This window comes from Podarcis pityusensis (genome assembly GCF_964106645.2).
Source record: "Podarcis pityusensis genome assembly, chromosome: 2".
NCBI lineage: Eukaryota > Metazoa > Chordata > Lepidosauria > Squamata > Lacertidae > Podarcis > Podarcis pityusensis.
In genome coordinates this window covers 119,819,706-119,835,525 of record NC_138029.1, presented here as the reverse complement: position 1 = coordinate 119,835,525, position 15,820 = coordinate 119,819,706, and the positions used below count along the sequence as shown (strand labels likewise).

Here is a 15,820-nt window from a genome sequence, read left to right as displayed (position 1 = left end):
TTAGTCGTGTCCGACTCTTCGTGACCCCCTGGACCAGAGCACACCAGGCAGGGTCTTTTCCAGGGAGTCTTCTCTTCTAATGAGGTGGCCAAAGTAGTGGAGCCTCAGCCTCAGGATCTGTCCTTCCAGTGAGCACTCAGGGCTGATTTCCTTAAGAATGGATAGGTTTGATCTTCTTGCAGTCTCCTCCAGCACTATAATTCAAAAGCATCTATTCTTCGGCGATCAGCCTTCTTTATGGTCCAGCTCTCACTTCCATACCTCACGACTGGGAAAACCATCGCTTTATCTATATGGACCTTCGTTGGCAAGGTGATGTCTCTGCTTTTTAAGATGCTTTGTATTTGTGAGAAAATGCTGTAACGTTTTTGCGCAGTTGCAAGTGCAAAGAAAGATCTAATTAATTTTTTTAAATAAACAACCAAACCACCAAATCAGTTGCTCATATTCTCAGCATCCACCGGGCCACTAATAATGAGCGACTGCTTCTCTGCTCCCCTGCCTGCGGGAAAACCAACCAACCAACCAACCACTCCTGTGTTATTCGTTTCCGAAACCCCGCACGTCTCTTCTTATTTCCCGTGTGGGTATTCGAAGGGTTAAGGCAGCCGAGCGCCGTCGAACGAAACTCCTAGAGAGGCGAAGCGAACTTCGAAGCCGAGCTTTGTGGGAACGGGAGTGGGAGGGAGACTCCAGGGGAGGAGAAGAAGAAGGGGGAAAAAAAAACCACTCGAGAGTTCCTTCCGGTTGGAATGCTCGGAGCAGCTGCACAGCAGGAGATGAATGGAGGCCGCGTGGTATGGCAAGGGAAGGGTCGAAGCGGGGATGCGCAGCGGGCCGGGCGCGCGCGCGGAGATGCAATGGCAGGGCCGGGAAGGGCGGGGCTGCTTAGGGGGAGGGGGGTGCAGGAGGGGTGAAAGCGGTGCAGCCCCCGAGGGAGTTCTCCCCCTCCTCTCCTCCCTAGGGAGGTCTTGCAGCTGCGCCCCGCAGGCCCAGAGACACCAGCTCTGCAGGCAGAGGGTCCCGGGTTCAAATCCTGCCATCCTCATTTCGGGCTGGGAACGCCCCCTGCTTGAAACTCCTGGAGAGGCGCTGCCGGCCAGTGTGGGCAGCGCTGGGCTGGATGGATCCCCACGGTCTGACTCTGTGCAAGGCGGCGCCCTGCGTTCCTATCCGGGAACGGGATGAAGTCATCTCAAATGTGAGGGAGGAGCAGAAGGCGTGCAGAAGGTGGTCCCAAATTCATCCCCCGACATTTTCATGTAGGGCTGAAATCCAGGAGGGCTGCTGCCAGTCAGTGCAGAAAGGGCTGAGCTAGGTAGAATAATAGAATTGTAGAGTTGGAAGGGACCCAAAGGGTCATCTGTTCCTCAGTACTGCCAGAGGCATAGCCAAGCCATGCATCTCTTATTGGAATAACACCGTGGATTGGGCACCTGCAGGCTCCGCGGTGCCCGAAAGGGCCCTCAGCTGCTCTACAGCTGAGGAGGAGGTGGTAGACCAGGCATAGGCAAACTCAGCCCTCCAGATGTTTTGGGACTACAGTTCCCATCATCCGTGACCACTGGTCCTGTTAGCTAGGGATCATGGGAGTTGTAGTCCCAAAACATCTGGATGGCCGAGTTTGCCTATGGTAGACGGACTCCCTGCAGGCTCTGAGTGCTTGAGCGCCAGAGGAGAACGGGGCTCAGGCACTGGGATTCTGGTGTGCCCTGCACCAGCACGCAGGCCACCCCAGGCGGCTAGCTACGCCGCTGGCACTGCAATATCTCAAGGACTACCTCTATATGAACTAACCAGACCCTGAAAACATTCACTGAGGCCCTTCCTCCTGTGCCCCCTCCGCAAGAGGTACAGAGGATGACAACACAAGAACAGGGCCTTCTCTGCAGTGGCTCCCCATTTGTGGAATGCTTTCCCCAGGGAGGCTCGCCTGGCACCTTCATTATATATGTTTTCGAGCACAATTCAAAGTGTTGGTGTTGACCTTTAAAGCCCTAAACGGCCTTGGCCCAGTATATCTGAAGGAGCATCTCCACCCCCATCGTTCTGCCCAGACGCTGAGGTCCAGCACCGAGGGTCTTCTGGTGGTTCCCTCATTGCATGAAGAAAAGCTACAGGGAATCAGGCAGAGAGCCTTCTGGGTAGTGGCGCCCCCCCTGCGCAACGCCCTCCCATCAGATGTCAAAGAGATAAACAACTACCTGACATTCAGAAGACATCTGAAGGCAGCCCTGTCCAGGGAAGTTTTTAATGTGTGACATTTTAATGTATTTTTAATCTTTTTTGGAAGCCGCCCAGAGTGGCTGGAGAAACCCAGCCAGATGGGTGGGGTACAAATAAATAATAATAATAATAATAATTATTATTATTATTATTATTATTATTATTATTATTATTTATATCTTTAGACCAGGTGAAAACGTTGCTCTTCAACCAGGCCTTTGGCTGATTAACATTCTACACTCTTTAAATGTGTTTGTAGGAGGGGGGGATTATTATTTTGTTTTTATTTTAACTTTTTATTTGTACTTTTACCTTGTGTTCTTACCTTGTGAACTGTTCTGAGATCTTGTGATGGGCGGTAGATAAATCTAATAAAACAAACAAACAAAGCAATGCAGGAATCTCAACTAGATTATACATGACCACTGGCCAACTTCTGCTTTAAAATCTCCGGAGGGAGTCTGCTCCGCGGTCAGAATCACCGATCTTGTAATGTGAATCCATAGGTTGCTGAATCTTCCATGTGAGAGCCCTTTAGATGTTTGATGATTCCATCCTAACTCAGTATAAGGCAGCCATGGATGTATCCCACCCTGGTCTTCCCATCTTAAAAAAAAAATAAATCCACATTTTTCCAAATGTTATGTAGAAAGTTAAATCAAGAGGGATGATATATCATGAATCCAGCAGCATCTGGGAGTCCCATAAAGTTCCCCATTAAAGGGTTTGTCTAGCCCAGAATTGTCTGCTCCAATCTCTAGTGGTCCTCCAAGGTCTCTAGGAGAGGTTCTTTCCCATCACCGGATTGAAATGTGAATGAATAATCTAATCAATTGTGGCCAAAGGTCAGGGGATGGTGGGAATTGTAGTCCAAGAGTGCTACATCCATGCTTTACGGAGTCTCCCACCCAGAGGCAGCAGATCTCCAGTAAATAGCCATGGTTGATGGTGCCTTAGTTCAAAAACTGAGTCTGGTAAGAAGAAAATATCTAGAATTCTTCTGAACAACACAGAACCCCCCCCCCCCAAAGTGCAGCTTTGATTCAATGCAAGAATATATTATTGTTATTGTCAGTGTCATTATTATTAAAAATTTGTATACTGCCCTTCACCCGTATATCTCGGGGAGATTCGTGACATCAAATTACAACATAAAAAAATACAAAATACATAATAAGAACGAAAACATACCACTAACCGCCCCCTCCCTCAACACATTTCAAAGGGATGTTAATCAGCCAAAGGCCTGGTTGAAGAGGAACCTTTTCGCCTGGCACCTAAAGGTGTATAAAACAATACAATAACAACTTGACTTGCCCAATTTGGTTGTCATTTGTTGGACGGGTGAGGTTCTTGACCAAGACTTTGACCTGAATAATAAAGTTAAAATGAAGCTACTTTACACAAAGCCAGACCATTGGCTCATCTAGTTCAGTATTGTCTATACCTGGATCGGAAGAGAATCTCTGCTCCAGAGGCAGAATACAAGTTTTTCTGCCTCCTCTTTGGACAACTGCTTTGAATGGGATTGAAAGAGAGCAGGCCGTCAAATGAACATGTTGATCTCTCTCACTCTAGTTCACGTGTCTCCCAGTTTGGGTTTCAAAGAGAACACGATCAGTGATCGCTAGCCTCAATGGCTATGTTTTGCCTTGACTGTTGAAGGCAGTATATGGGTCTGAATACCGACTGAACTGGGAACTGCAACTAATCAACTAAAACAATCCAGAATAAAACAAAGTCAAGCTTCAAGGAAAATATTTCAGATCCTGCTCTAAGTGACATTTTGCTTTCCCCATATTTATTCACCTACTTAATTTATAGAGCTGCCCCGTAGCAGAAGAACTCTAGGAAACCATGGTGGTGTAGTGATTAGAGCATGGTTAGGCAAACTAAGGCCTGGGGGCCGGATCCGGCCCAATTGCCTTCTCAATCCGGCCCGTGGACGGTCCGGGAATCAGCGTGTTTTTACATGAGTAGAATCTGTGCTTTTATTTAAAATGCATCTCTGGGTTATTTGTGGAGCATAGGAATTCATTCATTATTTTTTCCCAAAATATAGTCTGGCCCCCCACAAGGTCTGAGGGACAGTGGACTGGCCCCCTGCTGAAAAAGTTTCCTGATCCCTGGGCTAGAGTTTTGGACTAGGACGTGGTAGATCAGGGTTCAAATTCCCACTTGGTCATGACGCTCGCTGCGTGACCTGGGAGTCAGTCACAGCCTCTTAACTTACCTCACAGGGTCATTGTAGGGATTAACTGAGGAGCGGGGTGACCCAAGTGCTCCCTGGAGAAAAGGGTGGGATATAAGCAAGCTCTTCTGCTCACCAGGCAGAGGGCCTTCTCGGTGGTGGCACCCGCTCTGTGGAACACCCTCCCATCAGATGTCAAGGAAATAAACAACTATCTGGCTTTTAGAAGACATCTGAAGGCAACCCTGTTTAGGGAAGTTTTTAACGTTTGAAGTTTCCCCCCCAAAAAAAACCGAAAAAAGAAAAATTACAAACATCAAATTCAACATCCATATTCATTTTCTAACATAAATCTATTACAGAATTAACTAAATTAAAATATACCAAATTACTCTAAACTTCTCTTTGCTGTATACAAATATAGAGGGATCTTATATTAAAGATTTTATATTATAAATAATATTTCAAACTCCTCTTCACCCATGTGTGATCTCTCCCCCCCCTTCTTCTTCTTCCGCCTTGTTGTGTTGTTATAATGTAATCATTGTTCAGCTGATTCTTTTATTATTTCCTTGCTTACCCCTGCATGTTTTACACGTTATCTATTAATATTCCAGTTCTGGAACCATATTTTTTCATATATTCCTTCACTGAAGGTTTTATTTTGTTTTTTAGTGTTCTGTTGAAAGCCACCCCGAGTGGCTGGGGTAGAAATAAACAAATTATTATTTATTATTACCTGCTTAAGAAAGCTGGAGGGGCAGCCAGATGGAGATGTCAGTCGCCCACCTGGCATTCAGAGATCTCCATGTGGTCGTAATTGGACCTGCGCCGGTTGCAAAATGAGCCTGGCATCTGGGGGATTTTGAACCCTGCCTAAGAGACTTCCGTTTGGCCACTTCGAGAACAGGACTAGACGGGCCTTTGCCCTGATGCAACAGGTCTCTCCTTACGTTGTTTTGTTTCTGTGTCTTTCCTCCAGGAAACAGCTTCTTTGGAACATGATTTGCTCTCGTTTCTAGACACTTGGCGATCCCCAATTAAAATCTGGAGAGAGGCAGAGAGACCTTGGGAGGCTGCCCTGCAGGAGCGAAGTTGCCGCGATGTCTGCTGATCAGGGAGCGCTGCCAGATTTGGGTGCCACGTTCCCATCCAGGCTAGATCGGGCTGTGCCATCGGTGACGGAGGAGGAAATGGAAGAGAGGGAGGAGGAGGCTGGAGCAGCAGACCCCATGGCGTGGGCAGAAGGAAATGATGGTCCCGGTGTCACCCGGGCCGTCAACGTCGGGGATTATTTGCCGAGTTTGCCAGGCCAGCGTTTTAAATACAAACCAGGGCTGTTTGTGGATGTGGAGTCACAGTGGAGGGAGCTGCCAAGGGCAGCAGACTCCCAAAGCTCCGACGAGAGGAGCCCACAGGCATTGGACTCTCCACACCAGAAGAATATCCAGACTTTTCCACCCTCCATCAAACTGGAGACAGAAGCCACCGGGTGCCTCACAGAAGAGTGGGAGACCCAAACCCAGCCTGGCCTTGTTAGGGCATCCCAAGAGGACCCGCCGAGCATGGATCCCTCGGGGCCCCTGCAGGAAGAAGGGGCCCCGGACGAGGACGCCGTCATTTCTGAGATCCAGCGCCAGCGCTTCCGGCAGTTTTGCTACCGGGAGGCGGAGGGGCCCCAAGAGGCCTGCAGCCGCCTCTGGTTCCTCTGCTGCCGGTGGCTGAAGCCGGAGAGGCACACCAAGGAGCAGATCCTGGAGCTGGTGATCCTGGAGCAGTTCCTGGCCGTCCTGCCGCCGGAGGTACAGAGCTGGGTCATGGAGGGCTGCCCCAAGAGCTGTGCCCAGGCGGTGGCCCTGGCGGAGGGGTTTCGGCAGAGGAAGAGGAAGCCCGAACAGCTGGAGGAGCAGGTGGGGGTGAGGCGCACTGTTTGGGCTGGATGCATACGAGTTTTATGCAGCATTGCATAACGTTTTATTTTTTGGGGGGGGAGGGGTGATCCATTTCCTCTTTTTTAAAATTTTATTTAAGTATTCCTTAGACAGCTCAGTGGGACGCAGGTGGTGCTGTGGGTTAAACCACAGAGCCTAGGACTTGTCGATCAGAAGGTCGGCAGTTCGAATCCCCATGAAGGGGTGAGCTCCTGTTGCTCGGTCCCTGCTCCTGCCAACCTAGCACTTCGAAAGCACCTCAAAGTGCAAGTAGATTGCTGTTCTGGCTTCTGGGATAGCCGCGTGAAGCGTCTTCAGGGCAGCGGGATGAAGGCTCCCCCTGCCCTGAAGAGGTTTCGAGCGCTGTTCTGGCTTCTGGGATAGCTGCGCAGCCTGCACTCGCCCCATAAGACGCACACAAATTTCCCCTTTCAGGAGGGAAAAAGTGCGTCTTATAGAGCGAAAAATACGTGCTCCCTAGCCAGCATACGAAGAGTCTGGGAGCTACATCAGACCCATGGCCCATCTAGTGCAGCATCCTCTTCTCCCATTGGCTGCCCAGATCCCCAGCAGGAAGCCCCACAAGCGGGACATGAGCACACTTTGCTTCTGCTCACCAGCAATCTCCGCAACAGCAGGTATTCAGAGCCTCTGACTCACAAGAGGTCCGGAGGGTGGCAATGCGAGAACAGGGCCTTTTCTGCAGTGGCTCCCTGCCTGTGGAATGCTCTCCCCAGGGAAGTTTGCCTGGCGTCTTCATTATACAGTGGACGCTCGGGTTGCGAACGTGGTTCATGCGGGATGCACGTTCGCAAGCCGCGTCGGCGCATGCGCGGGTTGCAATTTGGCGCTTATGCGCAAAGATTTAGCATAATTCAGCAATCTGCACATGTGTGACTGCCAAAACCCAGAAGTAACCTGTTCCGGTACTTCCAGGTTTCGGCGGTCCGCAACCCGAAAAAACGCAACCTGAAGCGTCTGTAACCCGAGGTATGACTGTACACCTTTAGGCACCAGGCAAAAATGTTCCTCTTCAATCAGGCATTTGGCTGATTGACACCTTTTTAAATGTTCTGTGGGGGGGAATGATTGGTTTGTTGCTGTTCTTATTTTTATTATGTATTTTGTGTTTTTTGTATTGTCATTTTATGTCGTGAACCGGCCTGAGATCTGTGGGTGAATGGCAGCATACAAATTTAATAGATAACAACAACAACAACATATTAGTAGCTGTATCTATTTCAACTTCATTTTAACATTCTTGCATTGGAGCAAAGCTGCACTTTGGTGGGGCGGGGGGGTTTCCTGCATTGTTCAGAAGAATTCTAGATCTTTTCTTTGGACCAGACTCCGTTTTGGAGCTGAGCCACCATCAACACTGGCTATATACAGTGGTACCTCAGGTTACATACGCTTCAGGTTACAGACTCCGCTAACCCCTAAATAGTAACTCGGGTTAAGAACTTGCTTCAGGATGAGAACAGAAATTGCGCGGCGGCGGCAGGAGGCCCCATTAGCTAAAGGGGTACCTCAGGTTAAGAACAGTTTCAGGTTAAGAATGGACCCCTTTTAACCCGATGTACCACTGTACAGCATTAAAATACAGTATCAGCCTATATTACACACACACACACACACACACACACACTAATACAAATAAGTTTTTAGATTTTTAGAACGAGTTCTGGAGATTCTGTAAAGCAGGGATGTGGCATTACAATTAATAAAATTAATAGAACATAGCCATTGTGGCGAGTAGCCATTGATAGCCCTCTTCTCCACAAAATTTTCTAATCCTTTTAAAGCCCTCAAAGTTGGCGGCCATCACTGCCTCCTTTGGGGACGCGCCTTATAGTTTAACCATGCGCTGCTTGCAGATGGACTTCCTTTTACATGTTCTCCTAACTTTTGGCCCAAATCTGCCATCTGCACTTGTTGGTTATTCTCTGCGCTAGCTACTGTCCCCTTCCCACCTCACCTGTATGAAATTTGATGAGAATTCAGGTTCCCTATGCCATTGAAATTCTACTCAATATTGACCCAGAGCAGATTCTAGTGTATAGTTAGCAGAGTAAAAACTTAAGCACGATGTGGGATTCCCAAAATATAAACCAAAGGAAATGGATATTTCATCCAGTAGAGCTTTACTGCTCCTGAAGGCAAATGAGCATCATGGTCACAAATCCAATACATTCAGGATTGGCACTGTCCATAAGAAATCCAGTTGCAGCAAAGTTAACTTAAACTTACAATGACTTATAATAAGACTAAAGGCTTAACATTATCTATGTACAGAACACCACACCAGGAGGGAAAGAGATAGAAAGAGAAAGCGTGAGACCCAGGCTCTTCTGGCCTTACTATTATAGTCAGCATGACCTTGACAGAAAGAGATAACAGGACCAGTTTAAGCCAGCTGTACTCAGCTTCTCTGAAGGAAAGGAATAACCCAAACATCATTAACCTTCTGCTTGTTTCTTTCACGCAGAGAAGAAACCTTCCAGAACCCTCTTGAACTATAATAATAATAATAAATTTTATTTATACCCCGCCCTCCCCAGCCAAGACCGGGCTCAGGGCGGCTAACACCAGATATAAAACAATTGATTGAAATACAACTTAAAAAACAAGATTAAAATACAACATTAAAATGCAGCCTCATTTCTGCAGAAACTCAAAAACTTTTTGGGGGATGAAAACATCAAGTCTTTACCAAGGCTAACTATCCAGACTGGTCCTACGTGGGCCAGAAAAAAGTCAGGGAAGTCCCCAAGTAGGAGTTCCATCACAGATGGAACTATGCAGAATAGGAAAGATCTCTATGTTGTTGTTGTTTAGTCGTTTAGTCGTGTCTGACTCTTTGTGACCCCATGGACCAGAGCACGCCAGGCACTCCTGTCTTCCACTGCCTCCCGCAGTTTGGTCAGACTCATGTCTGTAGCTTCGAGAACACTGTCCCACCATCTCGTCCTCTGTCGTCCCCTTCTCCTTGTGCCCTCCATCTTTCCCAACATCAGGGTCTTTTCCAGGGAGTCTTCTCTTCTCATGAGGTGGCCAAAGTATTGGAGCCTCAGCTTCACGATCTGTCCTTCCAGTGACCACTCAGGGCTGATTTCCTTCAGAATGGATGCGTTTGATCTCCTTGCAGTCCATGGGACTCTCAAGAGTCTCCTCCAGCACCATAATTCAAAAGCATCAATTCATCAGATCAATACTTTCTGTACTAAGAAATGCAAACTGACACCTTAGTCCTGCCCTCTCCTGCTCTCTGTCCCTCTATGCCAGATGGGATCTTTGTTTCTGTTTCAGGTGCCGGCAAAAGAGAGAGGCCGGGATTTCGATGCGGCAGAAGAGGCTCTGCTGGACTGCAACCCGAACCGGGCGTTTGGGGAGGGTGACGCGGTTGCCGCCAGCTCACTGGGTAAGGATGAGCAGGGTTTCGGATGCTTTGAAGCCTAGATGAGGCCTAAGGTTTCTTCCAATGAGGCAGGGTCCTCAATCTGTGTATGCCAGAGACGGGGCAGAAAGTGGATGGTGATGATTTCTTGGTAGTTCACCTGAAGACCAATGCCTTTCTGACTTGCAAGGATTTAGCAACAGCAACAGGAGAAAGACTCCCTCCTCAAAGTTTGGGAGTCAAAATGTCTTGTTGGAAAACCGATTTGTAAAAAAAAAAGGTGTTATGTGGAAAAAAAATACGAGAGAGAGACATTGCACATACCTTTGTAAATCAAGAAAATCTTTAATAAAAATACACTAAAAAAATTATAGACCTATTATAAATTAGATTACATGGCAAAAGCAAGCTCACACCTCTCACAGAGTTTGTTTAAGGTAAGAGGCATGTTCATAATTATATTTTGGGAACAATTCATGTTCTTAGCAACTGTCTTGTTTTATACTTGCTCACATTATAAAGTTGTTGCGTTTTATGTTATAAATCAAGCACTGCAATATATATATATATATATATATATATATATATATATATGCCTTGTTGGAGTAACTCAGGCGTTGTTTTTAAGGGTCTCCAGTTTGCTTGTTTTCATTTTTAAAATATTTATTGAGATTTTTCAATAAAGGTGTAGAGACAGCAAAACAAGACAAAAAATCGCTTGAAACGGTTATACAAAACAACAATTGGGTATTCAGAATTCTAGAATCATAGAATGGTACAGTTGGAAGGGACCCTGAGGGTCATCTAGTTCAATGCCCTGCAATGCAGGAATCTTTTGCCCAAGGTGGGATTCAAACCCACAACCCTGAGATTAAGAGTCTCGTGCTCCACCAACTGAGCTAGGCTCCTCCAGATGCTGGACTCAACGGGCTGTGGTCTGATCTAAAAGGGGGCCACTTTACAATGCACCCAGGAAGAGGTTTCTATAATCTGGGCGTCACCTTGAGGCAGAAGGCCTGAAAGACAAGAGGCTGGTTCTTATAGCTCCTTATTAATTACCTGACCGGTGTGTTTGAATGGCACCATTGTTGGTGTTGTGGTTAGGGTGGATAACTAGGACCAAGTGGACCACAGCTCGAGACGTGCTCTCTCTCTCCCTCTCTCTTTTTAAAATAATTTTTATTGAATGATTTTATGTTACAAAAAACATTACAACCATACTACCACAAAATATAATTGAGAAATAAAAATTACATACATCAATATTTTGTTTGTTATTTGTTATTTACCCTCTTATTTCCTCCCAAACATTCCATACAAAACACACACATGCACAAACACACACACAAAATAATAGTGATAATAACGAAAATAAATATTTTCCCCCTTTTATCTTATAAAATCTTTTCTTCAATTTTGACTTCCTGTCAAGTCCCTCCGCATATATTTTATCTTACAATTGAATGTACACAAAACAATAAACCTTTCTATATTGACTTTCCAGTACATCCAGAAAACATAATAAATCCTTAATTGTTGTCCACCTCCTTTTACTTCCTTTGTCACTCAAACGCTAGCACAGAGTCAAAACTATTATTGTATTTTTGAACCTATCTCTCTCTCTCTCTCTCTCTCTCTCTCTCTCTCTCTCTCTCTAGCCTACCTCACTGGGTTGTTCTGTGGATAAAAGTTAGTGTGGATCATGCCACCATGATCTCCTCAGGGTGAAACATAGGATATAAATGCAGCAAATAAATAAAAGCAGCATACACACTGTTCTTTTCTTACCACCCCTTCCTCTTCCATCCTCACAAGAACCCTGTGAGGTAGTTCAGACAGAGAGGCAGCAACTGGCCCAGTGAGCTGCATGTCTGGATTTGAACACAGATCTTCCTGGCCTTACTCTGGCAACATAGGTGGTCCCATGTATGATGATTGCCATAGCTCATCCTGAATCCTAAGCAGGCTTTCAAATTCTTCTCTCATGTGTGGTGTAGTGGTTAAGAGCGGTAGTCTCGTAATCTGGGGAACCGGGTTCGTGTCCCCGCTCCTCCACATGCAGCTGCTGGGTGACCCTGGGCCAGTCACACTTCTCTGAAGTCTCTCAGCCCCACTCACCTCACAGAGTGTTTGTTGTGGGGGAGGAAGGGAAAGGAGAATGTTAGCCGCTTTGAGACTCCTTAGGGTATTGATAAAGCAGGATATCAAATCCAAACCCTTCTTCTTCTTCTTTCTGTCTACCTCAGCAGGCGAGGAGCCAATGACCCCCAACGAAGAGCGAGATCGGCCAGAGCGTTCCGATGACGAAGACGAAACAAACGGGGTTGTGATGGGCAGCCTGGAGGAGGAGGGGGACCCCCGGTGCGTTAAGCCCGAAGAGGCCTCTGGAAGTTGGCCGGGGCCCAAGGAGCATCGAGGAAGTTCCCCAGGGGCGAAGCCCGTTTCTCTTCAGGAGAGGGACGAGACGCTCGGTGAAACTGTGAGCCAGCCGAGGATCCGCACGGTGAAGAACGAGGACGCCGGCGGCTTCCCGGACAGCTCGAGCATCATCGAGTTCAAGGTGACGCACACGGGTGACATGCCTTACAAGTGCCTGGACTGCGGGAAGAGCTTCAATTACAGCACCAGCCTCGTCCGGCACCAGAGGATCCACACGGGAGAGAAGCCGTACAAGTGCTTGGACTGCGGCAAGTGTTTCTGCCAGAGCTCGGGCCTGACGATCCACCAGAGGATCCACGCTGGGGAGAAGGCCTACCAGTGCCTGGACTGCGGGAAGAGCTTCCGAGTCAAGTCTCACCTGGTCCGGCACTCCATCATCCACAAGGGAGAGAAGCCGTACAAGTGCTTGGAGTGCGGCGTCGGCTTCTGCGAGAGGTCGGAGCTGAGGATCCACCAGAGGATCCACACGGGCGAGAAGCCGTACAACTGCGCCGACTGCGGGAAGAACTTCTGCCGGAAGGCGGATCTCACCCTTCATCAGAGAATCCACACGGGGGAAATGCCCTACACGTGCCTGGAGTGCGGGAAAGGCTTCCGGTGGAGCTCGAACCTCATCACACACCAGAAGACGCACTCCGGGGTGAAGCCTTTTGAGTGCGCCGAGTGCGGGAAGAGCTACTATTCCAACATGAGCCTTATCCGTCATCAGAGAGTCCACACGGGGGGAACCCCGTACATCTGCTCGGACTGTGGGAAAAGCTTCTGCGACAGCACCAGCCTCACCAGGCACCAGAAGATCCACACGGGTGAGAAGCCCTACGTTTGCCTGGATTGCGGGAAGAGCTTCAACCGGAACTCCAACCTTATCTCTCATCAGAGAACCCACACGGGGGCCAAGCCGTTTCTGTGCGCGGACTGCGGGAAAAACTTCAGGTCCAAGTCGGAACTGCACAGGCATCACACGGTCCACGCGGGAGAGAAGGGCGAGAAAAGCGCGGCCGGCGGAGATCCAGAGGTTATTCCTTGCGAGAAAACCCACAGCGAGCATGAAGTTAGAAACGAATAGAGGAGCGCCGGGGAAGAGGAGATCTCTTTCTTCTAAGAATGTACTAATCCGTGCAATGTATCATCCTGCCCGCTGATGTATTTTGACACTCTGCCTTGCCTTTTTCTTCTCTTCCTTTGCAACCCCAAGAATTTAGGTTTTTATCCCTTCTTGATTTGGACAGCCATCATTACATCTCATGCCAACTTCCTAATTTTTCTCCTCCCCTTGGGGTTCATGAGAACCCCCCCCAAAAAAACCCCCTTCCCCTCTTTCTTCCCCCTGCCCCAGGGTAGGGGGGTTCGTGGGAAACGTTTTTTAAAAACTGCCTGTTTCGCTCTTCTGCCTGCTCAAGCTGGGATCCACAGGAAACTTTTAAAATGACAACTTCTCCTTTTTTATTTTTTTGAAAATCATGTTGTTATGTGCTGATTATATCATGAATTGCTAATTGCATGATTTGAAATAATAATATTCCCATTTTTGTTTTTTTAAAAAACACTAATCTTTTTGGCATTTTGGCATTTTCCTTTAGGGCACTTGGCCGGCACCACGTTCCAGGATTTGCTGTGGTCTGGCTGCTTCTATGCCTTGGTAACTGAGCTCAGCTTCTGCTGATAATCTCTCTCTCCGCCCAGAGACTGGCAGGAGACCTTGCACTCTCAATCCTGCAGGGGCGTGTCTTAAATCATGCAAGGTTTGCTACTCGGATCTATCTGTCAGCAGCATCTACGGATGAAAAATGGCTAATACTCTAAGTATTTAAATAATGTAGGGTTTTATTTTGTTCTTTTTGAAGTACTTACTCCTAAGTTATCAGGAAGTGTTTTGAAGGCCTGAAAGGCAGAAACTTAATAATATTGTTTAAGATTAAGCTTTCTTCTTAACAAACTTTGTCTAAGTTTCTCTTAAGAGAGCCCCCCTTTCCTGTATGTCTGCTTAAAATAATATGTTCCTTTGCTCCTGTTATGTCTTGCATGATATTCCTTAGGTGGCGATTTATTCTTCTTTCCCCCTCTCCTCCATAGCTAACATGTTCTGAACATGTTTATTCAGTAAAATTTGTTTAAAGATCTGTTCCGGACGTAGTCATTATCACCTGGGCTGTATTATTATTATTATTATTATTATTATTATTATTATTATTATATTTCATTTATGACTCATTTTCTGTGAAGCATCTCAAAGTTATTTCACAATACAATGCATGAAATCTATTGGAAAAACCATTATTATACATAAAAACATTATTGCATCTAACACACAAACAGACTGGGGTAAAAAATATCAACCTGTGAGGCTTATTGAAAGGGGAAAATCTAGGAATAAAAGCAGAGTGATCCATTCTTATGATTATCCCCCACAATGGATAGAACTGCAGTGTTTTCGGAGAGGGTGGCGATTTATGCTGTAAGGCAAATGTGGAGAATCTCTGGCTATTGCAGATGTGGCTGACAACATCTCCCATCAGCCCTGCCCAATGGGCATCCTTCCGAGAACCAATCAGAGTTTTAGTTTGGCAGCATCTGCGGGGCTCCTCCCTGCTTTAAAGGAAGGAAGGGGGCCCATTCTGGACTTCAGTAATATATTACATAAATTGGTAGGTATGCATTTTAAAAAGTTAAAGGACCCCTGGTCCAGTCAAAGGCGACTATGGGGTTGCGGTGCTCATCTCGCTTTCAGGCTGAGGGAGCCGACGTTTGTCCACAGACAGCTTTCCGGGTCATGTGGCCAGCATGACTAAACCAGTATATCAGCATGACCAGTATAACTGAAGGAGCGTCTCCACCCCCAACGTTCAGCCCGGATGCTGAGGTCCAGCGCCGAAGGCCTTCTGGTGGTTCCCTCATTGCGAGAAGCAAAACTACAGGGGAACCAGGCAGAAAGCCTTCTTGGTAGTGGCTCCCGCCCTGTGGAACGCCCTTCCACCAGATGTCAAGGAAATAAACAACTACCTGACATTCAGAATACATTTTAGTGTATTTTTGGTCTTTGTTGGAAGCCGCTCAGAGTGGCCAGGGAAACCCAGCCAGATGGGCGGAGTACAAATAATAAATTATTATTATTATTATTATAAACTGCTTCTGGCGCAACGGAACACCATGATGGAAACCAGAGCACACGGAAATGCTGTTTACCTTCTTGCCACAGCAGTACCTATTTATCTACTTGCATTGGCATGCCTTCGAACTGCTAGGCTGGCAGGAGCTGGGACAGAGCAATGGGAGCTCACTCCGTTGCGGGGACTTGAACCGTTGACCTTCCAGTCAGCAAGCCCAAGAGGCTCAGTGATTTAGACCACAGCACCACCCGCGTGTATGAGATGTTAGGGGAGGGTTGTAGCTCTTTGTGGTGGGGGGGACACTGCTCCTTCTAAGATAGTTTGTCAAGCACTCAGCCCTCACCTGTTGGTTCCTAGAAGTTGTCAGCATGCGACAGCAGCCACACCCTGGGAAACTAGCCAATGTATCTCAGACCCTCAGGGAAGAAGAAGAGTTTGGATTTGCTATCCCGCTTTATCACTACCCGAAGGAGTTTCAAAGCGGCTAACATTCTCCTTTCCCTTCCTCCCCCACAACAAAGTGTGTGAC

The 15,820-nt window shown here is 47.2% G+C and overlaps 1 protein-coding gene across 3 annotated transcripts; it reads left to right on the top strand.

Annotated features, from left to right (window-relative positions):
- The first annotated feature begins 651 nt into the window (after positions 1 to 651).
- Positions 652 to 14,497, top strand: LOC308469452 (uncharacterized protein). Of its 3 annotated transcripts, none has more exons than XM_080991933.1 (4): positions 652 to 797; positions 5,400 to 6,327; positions 9,658 to 9,769; positions 11,995 to 14,497. In XM_080991933.1, exons 2-4 carry the CDS (start codon positions 5,521 to 5,523, stop codon positions 13,248 to 13,250), a joined length of 2,175 nt encoding a protein of 724 aa, XP_080848059.1. In that variant the 5' UTR covers positions 652 to 797; positions 5,400 to 5,520; the 3' UTR covers positions 13,251 to 14,497. The 3 variants fall into 3 exon arrangements, with proteins under 3 accessions (XP_080848059.1, XP_080848057.1, XP_080848058.1); XM_080991931.1 differs by having other exon boundaries at positions 11,992 to 14,497; XM_080991932.1 differs by lacking the exon at positions 652 to 797 and adding an exon at positions 2,693 to 3,200 and having other exon boundaries at positions 11,992 to 14,497.
- Positions 14,498 to 15,820: the final 1,323 nt, after the last annotated feature.